General features: G+C 34.2%; 1 protein-coding gene across 1 annotated transcript in view; it reads left to right on the forward strand.

The window, feature by feature from the left end:
* The first annotated feature begins 10091 nt into the window (after positions 1-10091).
* The window catches only part of LOC134232237 (sortilin-related receptor-like), a 34408-nt gene continuing 21330 nt past the window's right edge, over positions 10092-23169 (forward strand). Inside the window, 17 exon segments of the mRNA XM_062714189.1 lie at positions 10092-10385; positions 12069-12302; positions 13248-13409; positions 14027-14094; positions 14501-14684; positions 14932-15030; positions 15457-15632; positions 16072-16282; positions 16574-16762; positions 19093-19181; positions 19341-19516; positions 19679-19868; positions 20049-20266; positions 20571-20740; positions 20929-21164; positions 21452-21716; positions 21895-22036. Of these exon segments, the coding sequence (XP_062570173.1) occupies positions 10092-10385; positions 12069-12302; positions 13248-13409; positions 14027-14094; positions 14501-14684; positions 14932-15030; positions 15457-15632; positions 16072-16282; positions 16574-16762; positions 19093-19181; positions 19341-19516; positions 19679-19868; positions 20049-20266; positions 20571-20740; positions 20929-21164; positions 21452-21716; positions 21895-22036 (3103 nt within the window).

The following is a 23169-nucleotide window of genomic DNA, read 5'->3' on the forward strand; positions in this document are numbered from 1 at the left end:
AATGTTTTCCTTGCATAAAAGAAAAATTCACGAGTAAAAACTACAAATCAATAATATTTATCTTTTTTAATCTTCAATAAAAGAAATCAATTGATTTAGAAAGTCTGACTATTGAAATAAAAAAAATATTGAACCACCTATTCGTCGTGCATGTGAACATGCATTTACCGCGATCGGAATGTATTTTTTATGGCCAACAATGTTGTCCAAAATATTCCATATTTTTTATTCTTCGTGTGTTAACAAAATTTTATTGTTAGAAAGACTTCTTTTCAGAATCGGTCACTATTAATTACCTTCACATTTTCATTACGTATATATTCAGACGCTAGAGGAAATTCGAGCATTAATTCTGACATCAATTTCTGTACAACATCGTGCGAATTGTAGCCATAGTACAAAATAAAACATCTTTTAAAAACTATGCTATGCCGTTTATCAGTGCTGAATATTTTTCTTATATCTCATTTCCTAAAAAATAATTTAATTCGTCGGACTTCTAATTACGGCAATTAGAGCCGGTTTCTGTGGACGCGGTCTTTTTTTCTACATATAAACGTGGACGATATAACACTTACAAGTAACAAACAGCAATGAAGATAGAAAAGAAATATTTTATTATGTCAATGTTTTAATAATCTACTTTCAATTATTTTTTAAAATAAAATTCAAACATATTGGAGTTTTCTAATACGCGTGTATACTATGCGGGTACATGAAAGCGTTTGACGCGTGACCAGGTAATTGTTTTTAAAACATGCAAACTCGGATTATCAAAAAGCACAGGTAGCTGAGCTGTCAATCAAATCAGAAGCTATTGTTTTTTTAATGATTGACAGGCGGTAAATTATTGATCTTCAATCAGGTAGATTTTGGGGGCGTTAACATAAAATTGGGTGTTTAAAAAAAGACGTTAATGGTTATCTAACAACCAAGCTCTATGATAAACGACGTGATGAATTTAACTTTTCATTTGTCAACTTCCCTTATCTATATTTATAAATTGATAAATTTTGCAAATAAACTCCGAAACTGGTGCACCAGAGTTCTTACTTACTCCTGTAATACCACACTACATACAAGATGATGTCCGTAAACTATATTTAGATTTCACTTGGATAGTAAGTATCGTACATAAAATTAAAAGTCTACTTCAATTTTCTGAAAACAGCCATGAAATAGCATCAACGTGAGTATGGTGGCGTTTCCGGTTGGCGGATCTAAGCTACTGGCAAATTTTAATGAAACTGACAACAAACAATCGGTTATTCATTTCGTAAAACGTTATCAATGAATTATTCAATCAAAACTTGAGTTAAATGACATAAAAGAAATAAGTTGTGATACCCAATTAAAAAACGAAAAGTGCAAATTATTTTCGTCAATCACCAATCTCAATATTGACGGAAGCTTCTAGAACATCATTAAATGTTTAGATTTATCTCCCTTTTGCTACATTGTTTCAATCAAGAAATAATTGAAAATAATGTAACTAACGGAGTATTTGATTAAATAGATTCACAACAAATGATGTTATATAAATTGAAATACAATAAAAGTTTAGTAAAAACGAGCAAAGTATGCTTGGATAAATAATCTGAAACATATTGTTACCGGGAAAGCCACTAATATTTATTGATACATACAAAGATTATATAAACGTTACAATCGTATGGCTACAGGACAGAGCCCGATGTTATAAGAAGGAGAGTCAAGCGAATTGAGTGGCAAGAACATAAGAAAAACACTTTTGTGTGAATGGTCATTGAAACAATGGTAAACCATTGATAACTACTGAGAGCATCGTGGATACGAACCCGACGTACAATTTGTACTTTGTAATTTAGAACTTGCTGACAATAAAAGAGAAAACTTACGAATAAGGTACATAGGCGTCGGAACCGGGGAGGGGGTGTGGGGGGTAAGCCCTCCCCCTCCCACTTTTTTTGCAAAAATATACATTATATAGGCATTGAAAATTGGGATTTACCTTTTTTTGTTGGTTTAGCCCCCCCCCCCCAACTTTCGATTAGCCCCCCCCCTTTCAATATGCTTCCGACGCCCATGAGGTATTGTTCAAATACAATTAGAGCTGTAAAGTTTTTTGCTTTAATAAAGACATTTCGGTTTTTTTTTCTAAAAAAGTATTTTGTATCAATTACCTTGTCTATTCACAGGGGGGGGGGGGGGGGGCAAAAGCCAATTTTTACACGGTACTTGGGTTTTGGTTTATGAATATGTACATGTTTCTACTTTATTGATATGTAAAAAAGCATTTTTACTTATCGATAAGGGTACATGTACATTTATACTGAAACGCAAAAGAAACGCAACAAGCAGTAATCTACAAATGATTGAATTTTTTATCTAATGATTGACAAAAAAAATACAGTAAGGCTAAACTCACTTTTCAGAACATCAGAGATTTGATAAAAATGTTAAATGTTTATCTGTTGACTTTACTAAGTAACATATGACTGTTAAAACACCCCCCTCCCAGCCCACTCCAACTAATGTGTTCGAAACCCTTTATTTTTCGGTTTTCTGCAAATTATTAAACCCGAGAAGTTCGGAGTAGCTCTGGCAGTGACTCTGGCGAGAGTTAGTGAGAATACAGCGAGATTGGGTAAATTATTCATGGAATTTCGGCTAGATAGTGACTAGCACGTGGAGACATGGTAAACAGAAACTTATGTTCGTTTCAGTTTTCAATACCCTATATAATATATTTAGAAATGTACTTCAATCGATCTCTGTTGAATCTCTCTTGAATTCATTCAAACTTAAATAAGTATTCTCTACGGCGCCGCTGGAGGGCCAGGTAAAAAAAATATTTTTATTTGTTCGGACAAATTAGAAATTCGTTCGGACGAATTAGTTATTTGTTCGGACGAATTAGATATTCGTTCGGACAAATTAGAAATTCGTTCGGACAAATTAGAAATTCGTTCGGACAAATTAGAAATTCGTTCGAAATTCGGACAAATTAGAAATTCGTTCGGACGAATTAGTTATTTGTTCGGACGAATTAGATATTCGTTCGGACAAATTAGATATTCGTTCGGACAAATTAGTTATTTGTTCGGACGAATTAGATATTCGTTCGGACAAATTAGAAATTCGTTCGGACGAATTAGAAATTTGTTCGGACAAATAAGTTATTTGTTCGGACAAATTAAAAATTCGTTCGGACAAATTAGATATTTGTTCGGGCAAATTAGATGTTTGCACAAATTATCCTGTAAAGAGAGATATACACTTTGTCTATTCAGGAGGATTCATCCTTTTTTAATACATAAATAGCTCTTTGGACCATGACACACACACGTAGCAACTAGACATGTGATATTAAAGTCGGGTATGTTGATTGTAAATATTCGGAAATAATGGATCTATACCGGTATAATATATTATAGGCCTAAAGTCTGCCATTCTGAAAGTATATTTTCTGAAAGCCCACTAGTAAATTCAAAGGGTCAGTAACTTCTTATCAAACATATTTTCACTCCCATCCCTGACTAACACTGGGGTGCCAGTGGTCAGTTACCGCTTCTTTGAAAAGATGAGATCCACTTCTTAAGGTTTTACTCCTACTGCAGGCAATTGGTACGGGAAAAAATTGGCATTGAAAAAGTAAGCCCCCACCCCACCCCCCCCCCCACCCCCACCCCACGAAATAGGACTGTCAACTTTGGGCAACTTTTCCTGAGTCACCCCCTTTTTTTTTGCTCGTCAACTTTTCAGGTAGCTATTTTTTTCTCAGCCCCCCCCCACTTTCAAAAACGATGCTACGTGGCTGTTTTGTATTATGTTGAATAAACTTCGGACTCAAAATATCGAGCCTCTTATTCGATTGTCTTAATTTTTTTAAGGTGGGGCTTACTAGCTAGGACATTTGTAGATTTGCTTCTATACCGCTGTTCCCACATTTAAGTATTTTGTAATAAAGGAACAAAAAGAGGGAATCTCATAAGTCCATCTCCAATAGATTCTTTCTAAGATCGTTAAAAACTATTATTATGTATCTATATAAATTTTATTTTATATTTAAATATCAGAAAAGCGCATGAATTAAAACATGCAAGTATAATATTGACCAAATTAAACACACGCCCCTTTCCGGGAAAAGGATAAAAAATAGATGAATACATGTACGTTCCTAGAAAGTGCAGTAAAATTTAAAAACACATCATAATTTAATGCAAGTTAAGGTTCTCAATGATTGAGACAATCGATCGTTTTTTTAAATAGAGGAGGGGGGGGGGGTTGTTACTTGAAAATATTTTGACATTCATTCATGATTTATTTTCCCCGTAAAAGGGGTTGCTTTCATAATTTCCCTTTCTATGTGAGTCATTGGCCTATCAAACCTTCGAACTGGTACTCAACTGTAAAAGCGTATAAACAAAATCAAGAAATGCTGACAGTGAAATTAAATAGTTTGTTCGACTACATGTACCTCTCCAAAAACGGGAGGGGGCTATAATTATGCTCTGAAAATCAATGGACTAGGGAGTACTGTATACAGGGAAATTTTCGCCCCCGTTTTATTTTCGCCCCTTTCGCCCAAGCCTCATTCGGGCGAATTTAAAACGGGACGAATTCATATAATACAGTATAAGTACTTTAACAAAACTTTGGCAGGGCTAATTTAAAACGGGGCAAAATTGTTCGCAAGTGTGAAAGGGCGAAAATGACCCTGTATACAGTACATGTATACCAGATTGATCGGTTGACCTCGTTATTCACCGGCTCGCGAGTCATATGAACAACCTGGGATCAATACGAAAGGTTCATTTTTGTGAAGTTTTCTAAATTCACAAACAGGAATATTTAATTAAAAACTCAATGAGGACCTTTTAATCATTTTATACACCGCATATGTTCCAGATTGATTGACTGAATGTTTTACGCCGAATCGGCAATATTTCAGCTACAAATCGGCGACATATGTATCAGAAATGTATTTCAAAAATCATTCACATGTCATGATTAATAACTGCACGGTAGTTAATATGTACATAAAAAAATCATAAGAAAGAGATCAACATTAAAACGACTTATCTTCAAAATATTTATTGATAATGTTGTTTATTAAAGTTATTTTGCAAAGAATCAAAATAAAATGAAACGTTTTGGTGCAAACCGCACATTATTCGCGGTGTCCTGATAGTTGTTCACAATTTCTCTAATTTGTCCGAACAAATAACTAATTCGTCCGAACGAATTTCTAATTTGTCCGAACGAATATCTAATTCGTCCGAACAAATAACTAATTCGTCCGAACGAATATCTAATTCGTCCGAACAAATAACTAATTCGTCCGAACGAATTTCTAATTTGTCCGAACGAATTTCTAATTTGTCCGAACGAATATCTAATTCGTCCGAACAAATAACTAATTCGTCCGAACGAATTTCTAATTTGTCCGAACAAATAAAAATATTTTTTTTACCTGGCCCTCCAATATTGCCAAATATTTTGTTAAACATGCAATTTTTTATTTCTGTTAAGCAGACTCAAACTTGACTTCCGGTTATGGTATGAAAATAGTTCAACCGTTAAATTACCGATGTTTACCAAATTGAAGATATCCATAATTTTAAGATACAAAATTCTTTACTTTACATAATTATTTCCCCCTAAATTAGGGTGTTGCGTTTCTTTTGCGTTTCAGTATATATCTATAAACCAAGATCCAAGTACCTGTGAATTTTTACCCCTAACCCCCCAAAAATCAATTTATTTATAATATATTTGTAAATGATGTATATTCGCTGCTTTTACCCTTCATGAAAATGAATTAAGATCATCTGAAGTACAATATCCATAACATTATAATTATGAGGTTTCACATAAAAGAAATCATTCTTCTTCAAGTTTTCACAAAAAGTGGGTGGGGATGGTGACGTACATCTACTTCATGAGGGATTTTCTTCCCTCTATAAGCCTGTAGTCTGTCAGGAAAATCTACAATTTACAACTACAATATATTTTCTGTTTAAATTCAATTTCCTGTGCTTGCGCGGGTTTTTATCTAGTATACTTTTATATGCAGCGATATACCTTCATTACCTGCATGTGGAGTTTATCTCTCAGTTGATTCGATACGTAAGATCATGCTCTACGTATGTACAATTTCTAAAACGAGGTAAATAATGGACAAACAGGTTGATGAAAGAAGAATATCAGCATTCTCGTAACCAATAATTCTACTAGCGGGGACGTCACAATTGTACAACTTCAAATAGAATTCGTAAACCGCTTTTGAAAACTAGCAGGGACTAAATTTTGGCGGAATTTTGGCGTATGAAAATATCCTCTTTTCTGCCTCTCAAAATTATGAAATAATTACAGAACATAATTTTTACACAGTCAAAGACTTGAGGAACTTCTCAAATGTAAGTTTAATTAATAATAAGGGACTAAAGTTCCTAAATTTATTAAACAAAAATGATTTTCAAACAAACTAGAACTATGTTAGCTTTTATAAGCTTCCAATCTGAGCAAATTTTTTTGTTTCTGTATCATTTTGCATGTTTTTGTGACAACTTTACCATATGTGAAAATGAGAAAAATTTAAATATATGAAGCCTGTAAAAAAAGTAATATATCCTAACTAAAAATTTAAGAAAAGTAGAGAAAATTTGGATTAGGCAATATCCATTTTAGCTAAATTATTTATGGCAATTTGGTTATATCATCTTATAGACCCTTTATAGTGGTATCTTTTTATGCAAAAAGAAAAACATCCAATCTTTTGAAATATAAGTAGGGATCGCATAATTGGCAGCAGTATTTCAGTTTTTTATTAATTATTAATGTCCAGGAAAAAGGTAATAAACTTGACCTGACCTTGTCTCTAGTATGAAACGGTCAAATTTAATCTCATTGATCATCACTTACTTACTAAATATTGTCGACTTGATTCTGTGAAAATTTCATTAATTTTAAATACAAGTTATATAAAGAAATATGAGAAGAATCCTACCTTAAAGTCATCATTTAGTAAGTTCTATGGTGGATATGATGACCTTGTCAGCAATTGGAATTTATCATTGAGTCAAATGCTGAGTTGGTTCATTATTTATACACACTAATTGAAGACGGATTTTTCCGTTATTTCCCGATCATGACAAGGAGCACACGGCGGATGTGACCGGTCGGCAGGGGATGCTCACTCCATCATGGCACCTGATCCCACCTTTGATGTTTTGAAGGTCTGTGTTTGCTCTGCTCCTATTTTGTATTGTTTTATGGACTTTTAGCTTGAATACTACTGTTCGTTATCTCCATATATTTTATGTTCATTTTTTCAATGTGTGTTGATTTTGAACTCAGATCGCACTTTAATTCTTTTTTCAAAGTGCGTTGCCACAAACCCTCTCCTTTTGGAATATTTTCTAGATCACTCACAGTTTGTGTTATGAAGAGGTTTTTTTTTAATTTACGAAACAAGGGTTGAATAGAAACCTTGTAAAAAGTTGAGGAACGTATCACAGTAACTATACAGTTCTAAACGGGAAAATGCAATTTCTTTCTTGATGTTACATAGAACTTGTCATTACTGCGTAAAGCCACCAAGCATACGGGAGCAAGGAAAGATAACTTAATGTAGAGTGCGATTTTGTGAACAATAATTAAAATAGTGACTGAGTATAACTGATAAACTATATATAAAGGGTTTATGTCGGAGGTTGATATTAGTTATATATATGCATCATAAATAGTGTAGCTGTAATATATTTATTAATATTATAAAAACTAAGAAATATACTTTTTGTTTTGAACATGAAAATATTCAATTTATCTGTCAATAATTCTACTAGCGGGGACGTTGCACATCGTTTAAGGGGAAAGGGGGGGGATGGAGAAAAAAAATCAACACTTACCTCAATGAACACAATGAATACAAATAAGAAATTTTACAATGCAAATGGAAAATATAGAATACAAGTAAAAAAATATATATAATTCATATGGAAAATTATATATAGTACAAATACAAATTATACAATAAAAATGAAAAAATTTAATTATAATTGTACAATACAAATGGAAATATATAGAATAAGGATAAAATTACACTATACAAATGGAAATTTATTCAATACAATTAAATGGAAAAGATCGAATATTGCAACGTTTGACATGCCATAGTTCTTGGGTATAAATATTTTAGACCTTTTGACCTTAGACTAAAAGTGTGACAAACTTTAACCTTGGTCATATCTTCGAACAGTTTGTATCATTTCTGTTCCCTAGGAATCATTGATTTATTTGATCCTTTAATCTTATAGAGTCCCCCCCCCCTTAAAAAATAGTTTAACATTGGCCATATTTTTTTTTTTTGAAAATATGGTTGGTACTTACCCAGGCTTTCTTATTTCATTGGTATAAAGTCATTGATACAATTAAATACATCCTTTCTTTGGGGTGGGGGGTCTTGACATTGGAGTTTATAACCAGGGACCCGGCTATATATATATATATACATGATGAACCTTGTGCAATAGTATAAAGGTCTCTGGTTTAACTCTGCATTTGAGACATTTAAACCTTCGCTATAGACTGCCATCGATGGCATCAGTGTTTTACAAACACATCTTCTTTATGCGCCCGGAGGGGCGTATATTGTTTTTGTCCTCTCTGTGTGTCTGTCTGTCTGCAAACTTTAACCTCCGCCATAATTTAACTTTCGAACCATGAAAGATAGAGACTTCATATTTGGTATGCGTACTCAACTAATTAATCTCTTTCCAACGATACTAATGTCAATGACCTTGTGACCTTGACTGTGACATGTATGCTAAAAATAGTATTTTGTTTTCCAACTTTAACCTTCGCCATAACTTTTAAACCATGAAAGATAGAGACTTCATATTTGGTATGCCTACTTGGCTCATTAATTTCTTTCATATGACACCAAGGTCAATGATCTTGTGACCTTGACTGTGATCTATATGGTAAAAATAGCTTTTTTGAACTTTCACCATAACTTTTGAACCATAGGAGACAGAGACTTAATATTTGGTATGCCTACTCCACTAATTAAGTTCTTTCAAATGACTTCAAGGTCAATGACCATTTGGCCTTGACTGTGACATTTATGCAAAAAATAGTTTTTTTTAACCTTAATCATAACTTTCGAACCATGAAAGATATATAGAGACTTCATATTTGGTATGCATACTCCACTAATCAAGTTCTTTCTCATAATACCAAGGTCGATGACCTTGCGACCTTGACATTGACCAAAAATATTTTTTGAACTGTGTTGCCGCCGGGAGTATATAGTGTTTCGCAAACACATCTTGTTCCTTCTTTTTTTTTTTCTTAGGATTGTCATTTTTTTTCCGAGGGACAGGAAAATTGACCCCCCCTTTTCAAAATCGATGCTTCAATATCGTTTTAAAACTATTATTTATATGTATGTCATTGTTCGCCTCGTTAATTGAAAAAATGAAATTTGTCGAGTTGATACATAGCCTAACCCTATACATGCTTAGCGGTGTTTACTGACTGATAAACAATGGTTTTCTTCAGAAAATGAGAAATAAAAAAATATTGGATGTAAAACTAGTAATAAGTGATGCATTTATCATCAAAGTATCTTCTGAGGTTAAAAGCTTTGAAATAGGACTAGGCTATGTTAACAATGGTTTTCTTCAGAAAATGAGAAATAAAAAAAATATTTGGATGTAAAAGTAGTAATAATAACTAAATAAGTGATGCATTTATCATCAAAATATCTTCTGAGGTTAAAAGCTTTGAGATAGGACTAGAACATTTAAATAATAATTGAAGTCAAAAAATATATTGGCCCCATAATGAGTGTTATGAAAATGATTCATGGTATTATGCAACTGTCATGTGAGTTTGGCGTAAGAATATGAAAAAAAAACATGATGTGCTATTTATTCAAACTTCTCTTAATAAACTTGAACTCCAAAAAAATAATAATAATAAAATGATAACTATAGTTCAAGGAAACCAGATTTTGCATCAATATTACACAAACCTGGTTGTATTATAAACTCGAACTATTTTGTTTCATAAAATCAAGGGAGATAATAGCAATAAACACAAAGATGGCGACCGAAGCCGAAAGGAAGCGACACTCTCGGTGTCTTGTTGTTTTTACGTTGTTGATTTACTTTGAATTGTCACTGGAAATTGACAGTAAAGATACACAGAAAAGGAAGCCATATTTAGATTTAGAGCGGTTAAAATCAAAATATGATAGCCGAACATTTGTGATTGATTCTGAACTTTTCAGAAGTGAAAATGGATTTGATGCTTCAAAGAGTGTCCCAGCAGATTTCAAACTGCGATCTAAGAGGGATGCAGCGTCACCTAAAAGTCATTCGCCTAGTGCAGTTTCTGTAAGCATAATTGTCAAAAAGATTGTTATGAGTAAAAACACAGGGGTCGGTGACAAAATCATCAATGATAACTTAACAAATAGCAGTCTGCATCTTTGTATAAATTTATCAGCTGTTTATTGATTTGCAGATGTAAGTGGTATCATATTCTATTCTATGGGGCAAATGCACTTTCTTGATGTTCTGCATTAATCTTCATAAATGTGATCATGCGATTGTCGTACTAAATAGCCATGCTTGCAAAACTTTTGAATTTGATGTATGATGAAGAATTGCACTGCACGTTTTTTTTGCAGGTACTCCCTTTCCTCAAAATACAACATGATTTGAATATTTATTGCTTCTTCTGTGGTTTAAGTCCTGCATATAATGACAAGTTTAGGTCTGTTGCACACAGAACTTCCTGGTTACTGGTGTTTATTACAGTTGTGAAATCAGCATTTGCCAACAGTGGTTTACAAACTTAACCTGTTTCTCTTGCAAGAGTCAGGGATGAAATAGTCACGTTTAGTAATCTACATAAACAAAGGGGCTAATCTGTATGCTTGTAAATTTTCATTGTACGTACCTTGTGTACCTTTACATAAATGGAACTTGAACAAACAAATGATCTAGCTTAGGGCGTGAAAATTTTGTATGTAATATAAAAAAGGCAATTGTACTGTACGTGGTATTGGTATTTTGCAGGGCAGATTGATATAGTTTTGGTGAAATATTGGACATGTTGGATAACAGCAATTGTATCTTACACATGTTCAACATCATCAGACTATATGATCTGTAAACAAAAACTTTTTTTCTGTGCCTGACAATATCAAAATAAATTTAATGTTAGTAACTGCCAGGTAAGTTCAGAAGAACATGTAGATGAAGCAAACCATTAAAAATTTAACTAACAGTAAGATGGACATGTTCATTATATTATAGGTGCATGTTTTACAAAAGTACAAGAAAACAGTGTAAGAACATGTGTGATTGTCAGGCAGGATTGATCACCAGTGGCCAGGTAGATCAGTTAGTAATAAATCTAACTAATGATTCAGCATGTTAGGTTTGATTCCTGGTCTGGTCCATCATATGTTTCTCCTTTCTGGTTACATTAAGTGCCTTGCTTTGATTTGGAATTGAACAAGTGAAAGCAGAAAGACCTGCCAGGGAAGAGCCCTTGTAGGTGTCTTTTGGGGGGTGAAGACCATTTAAGGAGGGAGAAATGTGGTGGTCACTCACCGCTAGGCAGGTTTCAGGCCTATTGACTAGTGATTTCAGAGGGCCTGGGTTGGAGACCTGGTCTGTAGCATTCTCTCCTAGTTGGTTACACATGTATATCAAAAAGGCACCAAATTATTATTGGTGATAACCATTGATTGCATTTGTTGTTTACTGTTGTTATTTATTTCACATTATTTGACAGAGTTCTTTTTCAATCATTCAGCAAAAATTCCATGACAAGCGTAAAAAAGAGGTTAAGTGGGGGAGAGGGATAAAGTAGCATAGCCCCCCCCCCACCTTCTTTCCCCTCATATCAATGATAATAACAGAGAATACTTATCTTTAATGATGTACATGATTTTACCATAAACTTTCCCTCATAACTTCTCTAATCTGTTCTATTATCTACCTAACCTTATAACACTTTACATCCAGTGACAAGATAGACTTAATTGTTTTTCTGTGTCTTTTCAGGTGCAGTTAAATGACAGTCATACACAGATGATTGTCCACTGGGCGGGGGCGGGGTCAGAGGTCATCATCGCCCTGTCCCGCAGTAGTCACCCCACCAACAGTTCCACCAGTAACTTATTCATGTCTTACGACTACGGGAAAAGCTTCCAGAACATGAAGCATTCTATTCTGATACCGCATGGAATGACCCCAATCATCCATCATTATTATAACAGCAGAGTGTATAATTCACATGTAAGAAAGCAGAGTACATTCAACATTAATCAAAAATTTAATAATTATTTCCAAGTATATATTGAAAAAGAGGAGTTGGAATTGATTTTTTTGAAAGGGTTATAAATTCCTTTGTTGGTATATTGCACATTGCAGCATAGTAAAACACTGTTTCTCTTTTAGACTATGCAAATTATGATTTGACATGAAATCTTATTTACCATATACCCTGGTAGTAATTGTATAAAATTGAGGATATAAAATGAAAATGTCCCTCTTTCACCCCTTAAAAGTGCATGTTAAAGTGCATAATTTTAAATATTGAAATACATTGTAATTAAATTTACATAATCTGAACGACAAAATATCCAACATTCTTTGATCTTGTTAAACCGTTGTGTCTACAAACAACAGCTATAAATAGCTTTTCTTAATAAGAAAAAAAGACCCGATGATTTGAATTTTTTGAAGTGTTACTGAATCTAAAAATTGGCTACTTGCCATTTTACTTCAATTTATGAAGTCAACAATTTTTTTTTTTTGTGAGATATTATTACTTTTCAAATGAAAGCAACAACCTTTTTTTTCGCCAATATAATATTACCTGTGCTAATGGTGTACTTAGATGAAGCAGGATGTGACAGACACCTGCATGATCTTAACGTATATTGTGACCAGTCACCTTGAAAGGCAAAATGTTGTCTTTCCTATGAAAAGTGATATGCTAGAAATATTTCCTTCCAAGTGGGTATAAACACAGAGAAATGCACATCTATTCATTACACTGCACCCCACTGTATATGTACAATTTAGAAAGCATTGTGAGAGAAATGGTAGTATGTGAAATTAATAATTTTTAAAGACATGTACTCTTCTTACACAGTTACAACTAGATTTTGAGCATTATACATGTTTATATTCTGCTTGTATTTCTATATTAATCATTGTTTGATCCTTTTTTTTCAGTACATATTTACAGACATTGTACATAATTATATTTTCACCACCCTGAATTACGGGCGAACCTTCACATCACACAGTGTGCCATTCAAACCAACAGATCTGAAGCTCCACGCAAGCGATCCTAACCTAGTTCTGGGGATGGACAAAAATGATACCAGTAAAAAGGTAAATAAGCGTCAAAGGTCAAATATAGTACCAGTAAAAAGGTAAATAAGGGTCAAAGGACAAAATGATACCAGTAAAAAGGTAAATAAGGATCAAAGGTCAAAATGATACCAGTAAAAAGGTAAATAAGGGTCAAAGGTCAAAATGATACCAGTAAAAAGGTAAATAAGGGTCAAAGGACAAAATGATACCAGTAAAATTATACCTACATGACTGAAAGAGTTAAATGAGCTTGTGTAGCATATTAAAATTCAAATCAATGGTACAACAGTTAGAGAAAATATTCACACTGTGTTGATCATAACAGTTGTGTCAATTCCCACATGTACTTTCTTATTTAATTGTTCGATATACATTTAAATGGTTGAAATTTCAATAAAAAGTGATGGCACTGTTTACTATGTGGACAGTGAAAATTAGAGACCATTAACTAAGAGAAAGCCATACTCGATGTATAAGCCAATCCAATGTGTCATAAAAAAAGTCAAATATAGAGTTTATGTGTTTGAGAAAATGTTTAATAATGATTGGCAGAAGGAATGGTATTCTATGCAGTTTCCTTGAATTGTGACAATATTTAAATATTTAAATTGACCTGATTATTCTTTATATTACAGCTTTATTTGTCCGAGAATTTTGGATACACATGGAGAATGGTACAACAAGGGGTTGTGAATTTTGAGTGGTGAGTTTTAGTCACTGTAACAATGATAACTCATGCACATTTTAATTTATTTAAAGACAAACGAATTGTTTGTGTGAAGCAAATAATTTCGGATAATTTTCAGGCCTTCTCAAATTATGATAGAAGAAAATGTTCAAAAAATTGGTTGTTTTTCATTTAAATAAAGTGACCTTGTATTAAACATAATGATTTTAGATTTGAAAAGGTTATAATGTCATTTTTAAGTTGATTAAACTAGACCACTGCATGTACGGTACACATCTGTAGAGTATTAAAACTAAGAAGATTCATGCATGTGTAAAATTTTATTCATAAAACATGTACACCGTATGTCTTTCCTTCGACTCCAGGGGAGAGGCCCCATATGACAATGACTCCATTATTTATGTTTTTCTTTTGACTCCAGGGGAGAGGCCCCTTATGACAATGACTCCATTATTTACGTCGAGCGGGAGCACCATTATATCGATGGCAGTGGGGGGTCTATCCTCAGCAGTGATGACTTGTTCAGAACGCGACCTAAAGTGTTACTGTATGGGGGCAAGGACTTCAAGATGGAGGGGCCCTACATGTTTGCCACCAAAACACAGGTTACTTATAAATTCAGTTTTCCAAAGTAGGTTTCTTTGATGTACAATTAGTCTAAGAGCATCACAGTGTATTGAACAAAGTTCTTCTATAGTCCATGTTAAAATGTTAGCAGAATTAAGCATTAAAAGACAGAAATTTTCTAAAATGCATGGTCATTTGTGTACATAAGCTTGTTTGATCGTGTATTTTTTCACACTGTATACTAAATAAATTCAAAGTTAACATGCATGTATTGGCTCTTTGCAGAGTTTGTTCGGGGCACGCCAGCCAGTAAAACAGCTCTGGGTATCGTACAAGAGAGGACGTTTTGCCAATGCAGAATTTTCTGAGAGACTTCCTAATTATGTAAGTCTAATCGTTGTTTGATTGGCTGTTTCATGTACTGGGTATTAATTCTGCAAAAAATTTTTTTTAAAAAGCCAACTACAATGATTAGTTTACATGGTATTGAAAAGAATATTTTAGAAGTATAATTTGTGTTCTATACACTTGAGAATTTTAGGGAATTTACAAGTAGAGGATAAAAATTATGTACATTGTACATATATGTTGACATGAATATTAAAATACTGGGCCTAGTGTAATTTTTAAATTAGCCAGTTACATACATTTCACATGTTCAAGTTATGATGGGAAGACATGAATGCCACAGTATTTCAGAATTTCATTTATAATAACGTTTGAAATGCAGAATAGATGATTGAATTAAAAAACATATATTTATATTTCTGGATATGATGTAGATTCATGTCTAAGGAATTTCTGTTATAGGATTTCTATGTCGCGGATGCCTCAGAAGAGCAGGTGTTTCTGGTGGTCACTCACAATGAGACCACTGGTCAATCCCACCTCTACATCTCGGACATCACGGGGGCCAAGTACTCTAAGACCCTGGACAACATTGTCTACTATAATCCGGAGGGGGCTCACAGGAACAGCTGGCTCAAGTCAGTATACACAAGAAAAACTACAAAATAAAATTCTGTAGTTATATTTAATCTGGCATTCTAAATGGGTACCAAATGGTTTGCTTTATACAGTATTACTGTATTCTTTGAATTCGCCCAATTTAAAATTTGCCCACCCAAGGTAAGGGCAAAAGGGACGAAAATAAAACAGGGGCAAAATTTTCCATGTATACTGTATATAATTATCTGGCCCAGTTTAAAAAAAAAGTTTTGAAGTTAGGTACCTGATAGAAGATTGAGACATGTCATAACTTTTTAGATTGATGTGTTTTAAAATTTATGCAATTATTGAAAAGATATTATATGAGCCTATAAATAACTTTTCCATGACTGGTTGCTTTTATGTATAAAAAAATTAAACATTTGTAGTTTTTTGAAATGCTCTTATGATAAAAAAATGATCAAAACATTTTTACAGATATTTTGCCAAAGAAGCGTTTGTGGATTTAACAAAGATCAAAGGTATGAAGGGTGTGTATATAGCTAATCAGCTGACTAAGAACGACAGCTTCCAGAAAGATGACCAGAGAAGCATGATAACGTTTGACAAGGGTGGACAGTGGTCACTCATCAACCCGCCTCCGTATGACATCAACGGCAATAAAACAAAGAACTGTACCAAATACAGTGTAAGTCTGCAGTCAGAAAATTAGATTGAATGTTAAACAGAGGGAGAAATGATAATAGTTAGCATTCAATGATTTTCATACTCATAAAGGGAAAAGTTATTTTACTTAAGATACATTGTAACAATACCTTTTTTATTGCAAGTGTTTGAAGGTTGGAAAGCTTTGAACATAAATTAGTTATTTGTAAGACTTAACTTGCATCAGCTCACTCACACATTCTTTGTTCGTGAGAGAGGTTTTCTCTGACTACCTGTAGTACACTGTAACTGATGGAAACATGACCAATTTCAGAAGGATAATTGTTCTTCACTGCATGTGACACAAGAGTTCAGTCGATTATATCCGGGGGCTAGGAATATTCCCATTTTATCCCGGGAATCAGCACCTGGCATCGTCCTGGCAACAGGGGTCATAGGGACAAGGTTAAAGAACCAACCTGATGTTTACGTGTCATCCAGTGCAGGATATCAGTGGAAACCAGTAAGTCATGTCAAAAAAGGGCTTCATCAATAATAGGGATAGTCTACATATATAAAAAGTTTTTAAAGCTCTAAAATTTTTCCACAATTAAATTTTATTCACTCTAAATTAAACAAAAGTGTATTGAAACCAACAAAGTTTTCAATACTCAAGTAATAAATTTAATGAGCTATTAACTCTTTCTTCAAAATCTTGACACAAAATAAAAATTAACTGTAGTTTGTTTTGTACATTTTTAGGTCACCTGAGTAAACTCAGGTGACCTATTGCTCTCTGTTTTCGTCTGTCGTCGTGCGTTAACATTTGAACATTTTCAGCTTCTTCTCTGCAACCACTGAACCAATTTCAACCAAATTTGGCATAAAGCATCTATGGGTGAAGGGGGAACAAAAATTTTGAATTTCATGATCCCTGCCCCCCTGGGGCCTGTTGGGTGGGGCCAAAACCACTAAAATTAGTGCAATCTTTAAAAATCTTCTTCTTTACTCCTAGACATCAAGCAGTCAAACTGTTTGCATGATTGTAATCAGCAATGAGTCCTCTACCAAAATTGTGAAATTCATGGCCCTGGGTTCAGGGGTTCTAGTGCTAGGGCGAGGCTAAATAAGTAGGTAGTGAAAATGCATTATTTCTTTGAAAATCTTCTTCTCTGCTCCTGGGTATTAAATAAACCAACTAAGCACATAGTTAAGCTGAGCAAGAGTGCCTCTACCAAAATTGTGAATTTTATGGCCTCAGGGTCAGGGGTTCAGGTGTTAGGGCAGGGCTCTATTGATTAAATAGTGAAAATACATGAATTCTTGAAAATCTTCTTCTCTGATCCTGGGTATTAATAAACCAACTAAGTACATAGTTAAGATGAGCAAGAGTGCCTCTACCAAAATTGTGAATTTTATGGCCCCAGGGTCAGGGGTTCAGGTGTTAGGGCAGGGCTCTATTGATTATATAGTGAAAATACATGAATTCTTTGAAAATCTTCTTCTCTGCTCCTGGGTATTAAATAAACTAACTAAGTACATAGTTATGATGAGCAAGAGTGCTTCTACCAAAATTGTGAATTTTATGGCCCCAGGGTCAGGGGTTCTGGTGTGAGGGCGGGGCTCTATTGATTATATAGTGAAAATACCTGAATTCTTTGAAAATCTTCTTCTCTGCTCCTAGGTATTAAATAAACTTACTAAGTGCATAGTTATGATGAGCAAGAGTGCCTCTACCAAAATTGTGAATTTTATAGCCCCAGGGTCAGGGGTTCTGCTGTTAGGGCAGGGCTCTATTGATTTTATAGTGAAAATACATGAATTCTTTGAAAATCATCTTTTCTGCTCCTGGGTATTAAATAAACTAACTAAGTGCATAGTTATGATGAGCAAGATTGCCTATACCAAAATTATGAATTTTATGGCCCCAGGGACAGGGGTTCTGGTGTTAGGGCAGGGCTCTATTGATTATATAGTGAAAATACCTGAATTCTTTGAAAATCTTCTCCTCTGCTCCTAGGAAATAAATAAACTAACTAAGTGCATAGTTATGATGAGCAAGAGTGCTTCTACCAAAATAATGAATTTTATGGCCCCAGGGTCAGGGGTTCTGGTGTTAGGGTGGGACCGTATTGATTATATAGTGAAAATACATGAATTCTTTGAAAATCTTCTCCTCTGCTCCTAGGAAATAAATAAACTAACTAAGTATATAGTTATGATGAGCAATAATGCCTCTTCCATAATTGTGAATTTTATAGCCCCAGGGTCAGGGGTTCTGCTGTTAGGGCGGGGCTCTATTGATTATATAGTGAAAATACATTAAATCTTTGAAAATTTTCTTCTCTGCTCCAGGGTATTAAGCAGATGAACTACCAATATAGTTATGATGGACAAGGGCCCATATCTTCCACAATTGTGAATTTCAAGGCCCCAGGGTCAGGGGTACCATAGAGGGGGGGGGGTTGTACTTATATACTGAAAATGAATGAATGGTTTGAAATCTGCTCCTTGGTATTAATCAAATATCAAGGCCTAAGGATCAGGGGTTCATGTATGGTAGGGGCACTACTGATTATTGCTGAATATTACTGATTAGTTGTAATGCATTTTGTGTTCCCTTACCCTGCGTATGGGTATTAAGTAAACAAACTAAGCAACTGCTAAGTGTATTGTTATGATGATCAATGGTGCCTCTTTCAAAATTGTGAATGCCATAGCATCTGGCTGAAAACATGAATCAAATTCAATCACTGGAAAGTTGTTGCATAATGTTCAGGTGACCTATAAGGCCCATGGGCCTCTTGTTTTATATGATGAGTTTTGATTACGAACTAGTTGAAATTTCTATAGGCACTGAAAGGGAATTACTTCTATGCTATGGGGGATCATGGTGGATTACTTGTAGCTGTTCCTCAGTTCCAGAACACCAGAGAATTACTGTAAGTTAGAGATCAAGGTTAAAAAGCAACAGTGAAAGAGTATTAATAAATCTAAATATAATAAAAATATTCCTTGTTTTGCAGTTATTCCCAGGATTGTTTATTTAAGATATTCCTGGTAGATATTTTTTGTATTTTATAAATATTCCTCACTTGTAGATATTCCTATGATGAGGGAGAGACCTGGAACACCTACACGTTCCACAATGAGACAATCCGAGTCTATGGTGTACTGACAGAACCAGGGGAGGCTACTGCTATCTTCTCTATTTTTGGATCTCACCTAGGGTTCCACAAATGGCTCATTATTCAAGTTGATATGGGGAAGGTCTTCAGTAAGTATAAATTCTATCAGAATAATCATGTGGAATTTTATTATTGTAAAACCTTTTGAAAATTACTTTATAATACATGAATCTTTACACATTGAAATATGAGTTCTATAGACTGTACTAGTATTTTACAGACCAGATATGACATGAATTTTACTTTTCTAGGATACACTTGTAAGAAGGATGACTACAAGATGTGGTCTTTTACCGATAACCCACCATTTGCTGGTTGTATCCTCGGAAAGAAGTTAGTCATTGAACGGCGTATAGCCCATGCTTACTGCTACAATGGAAGGGACTACGATAGAACTATTGTAGAGAAAAACTGTTCCTGTTCCAGAGAAGATTATGAATGGTATGCAAATATTTCAACCCAGAAAATTATCATAGATTCATCAAGGACTAAAACTTTTTACACAGAACTAAGGAAAAAAAATTATTTACTGGTAGTTAATTCTGTTTTCATTTTTTTCTTTAGATGTTTCATCACTAGGGGTTTTTAAATGTCAGACAAGTGTTTATTTTGTTTTTACAGTGCCTTTGGTTTCCACTTGGAAGAAAGCTTGTTTAATTTCAACCAGAAGTGTATAGAGGACAATGATCCAGACATTAACATACATAAACCTCCCAAGAACTGTCCCCCAGGGACATTTTATCCCTACTCCCGGGGCTACCAGAAGATCCCTGGGGACACGTGTCAGTACGGAGAGGATTACAGATACGACCCCCTCATGTATTCCTGTCCTGTAGCAGGTGAGACTACCAATATGACTGGCTCATGTAACAAACAATTTCGCTACTCAACAACTAACAAACAATAATACTGTCCATGCAGTGACAGGTGGTAAAACAATCCTTATAAAATATAAATCATATTTATCTCAGATAACACAAATGTCAAAATTTGTGTCCATAATCAACCATCAATTTTTGATCATATAAAAAACTTAAGCATCCCTTGATCAAAATGTATGCATTCAGTTGATATACATATATGGCATATATTGGAGTTTTGGTGCAATAAATTATAACAAGGAATTATCTTTTTTTTTAATAGAGGTGCCTGAATTTCTGATTTATGTATCGAGTCGTAGCGTGTCTCGAGTTATGCTGGGGGATAACAGACAGGAAGTTATTTACATGGCCACCGGCATCAACAATGTCCTCGCAGCTGAGTTTGATCTCCATAGCAACTGCATGTTTGTCAGTCTTACTGAAGAAATACAGGTAAAACAAACATGTATTTGTCCTTTTGTCTGTAAAATCTTATATTTATACACGTATATGTAATTGTATTGGTTGTTTAAAATACATTTATTTATAATCTATTGGTCTCTATATACATATATCAGTGATATTATTAAAAGAATTAATGATTATGCCTGATAAACTGAAATAAATTGTATGTTACACAGAAAGTTTGTTTTGGAGAAAACACAACGAACACAGCGACAGCTATGCCGGTCATCAGTAAGAACCTTGGGAATGTGGAGGCATTGGCATTTGATTGGACTAGTAAGAATCTGTACTGGATTGATTCGGCGAAACGTAAAATAGAGGTGGCTCGAGAGGACGGCAGGTACAGGAAGGAGCTGTTTAACTCGACCTACCTAGACAGACCCAGGGCAATGGTTCTGGATCCAAGATTTGGGTACTAAACAATACTATTATCTTACGATGTATCTGAAAATTAAAAATTAAAATAAATTCTAATGCTGTTTTTAAAAATTTAGACAGTTTAAGAAAACTTTTTTCTTGTAATGTGGAAAAACAAAAATATTCTCTGTTGAACAGAAAGTCTTGAATTACAGATTTGTTTTTGCTTTTAGTTTTTGTTGATTTCAAGTTTACTGAATGTCTCCTTCAGTTTCTTCCATGCAATGTAGTTACACTGTATGTCATCATGTGCACTTTTTTCAAATGTCGTTTAATTTTTAGATACATGTACTGGACTGACTGGTCAGCTACAAACCCCAGAATTGTCCGAGCTTGGATGGACGGTACGCACAACCAAACCATTGTCACCCGTCCGAATGTCCACTGGCCAAATGGTATAACCATTGACTACCGCTCAGACAAGATATTCTGGACCGACGCCTACAGGCACGGTGTTTACTATGCAGATTCTGACGGGAGAAATCCACACACAGTGAAGTCTGGATATTACTACACGCCACACCCATATAGCATTGGAGTCTTCAAGGTAGGCTATCTGTGGTTTCAGGCTTGAAATAAAAGACTGCATATTATATTGATTAATGTTAATGATGTTGAAAATATATCCTTTTTTTTTTTTTACATTAACTTAAAGATATTTCATATTATCATATTTATTCTTTGATTAGTCACTATATTATAACAATACCTTTTCTTATATTTAGAATAATATATACTGGGCTGATTGGACAAAGAAAGCTGTGCTGACCACAAACAAAAACAATGGGTTGGGATTTAACCCAATAATAATCAGCAAAAGTAATCGTGTGAGGGACCTAAAGGTCTACTCAAGCACATCTCAAAGCTGTAAGATATACTAATATTTCTTTTACTACTTAACCTTTTGGAAAATAACTGTTCCAGAAATAACAATGACTTATTTAAAAAAAACAACAACAATAGTAGACTTATGTGTCTCACAGAACAAGGTAACTTTTCCACCTTCTTTGAATTTTAATTTGTATTTACTTAAATATAAGTGTTTTGTTGTAGAAACCAAAATTGTCTTAGCCATGAAAAAATGAAAATTGCAAAAAGCTGGAATGACCTTGACCCCCAGAAAATAGACAAGGTGTGAAGGTGTCCAATGCAGTTTACCGTACCTGTTTTCTAGTTATAAGGTTTAATAGTAAGTACAAAGAAGTTACCGCCTCCAATCCTCATATAAAGGGAACATCCTTTTGCACTTATACTGTGGCCTAAAGTAAGATATCAATGAAGTGTTAACGGTCTACAGTCTGAAGCCCTCGATAACAAGGTCGCACAAGGTAACTTTTTGATCAATTTATGGTTAAATAAAATCTTAGAAAGATTTGTATTATTTGTTGTTATTGTTGAGGCAAAAGAGATATAAAAAATGATTTTTATAAATTCAACCTTTACAGTATTTAAGTAGGTTAAGTAATCTTATGCAGTTGATATCTAACTTGTTCTGCTAATTACTGTAAAACAAATTATTTCAGTGTCTAACTGTTCACACTCGCACTTTACCAATGAATGGTGATGAAGGTCCTCGTCAAGTACCTGACTCTGTAACCGTGACGATGACTGCGGTTGATGGATCAGTACCAATAACAAGCACTGCTTCGTATGTAGAAAACTTTTAAACGTTTAATGGGGGACATAGAATGATAATCTTCTAAAAGTTTTGAGGGCATTTAATGTTGCAAAGACTTTCAGTATATGTTGAAAATCAGGAGTGATAGAGATATAAAAAGATATTAATTTCTCATTTTTGGAATCGGTGCATGTATTTAGCATAAATGTTGACAAAGGTCTATTGAATTCTTTTCTTGGTGAAGCTTACTTGGAGTTTTAAAAACTTCAGGTAATTTAAAATGTAAAAAGGGAGGGCAAAATCCTCGAGCGCTGGCGGTGTGACCATGACAATGACTGTGAGGACAAGTAGCGAGACATTAATAAAGGTGTGGTAATCTTGG

Source organism: Saccostrea cucullata, unplaced genomic scaffold (assembly GCF_032062105.1).
Source record: "Saccostrea cucullata isolate Sc308-1 unplaced genomic scaffold, CSIRO_AGI_Scuc_v1 ctg1143, whole genome shotgun sequence".
In the NCBI taxonomy this organism is placed as follows: Eukaryota; Metazoa; Mollusca; class Bivalvia; order Ostreida; family Ostreidae; genus Saccostrea; species Saccostrea cuccullata.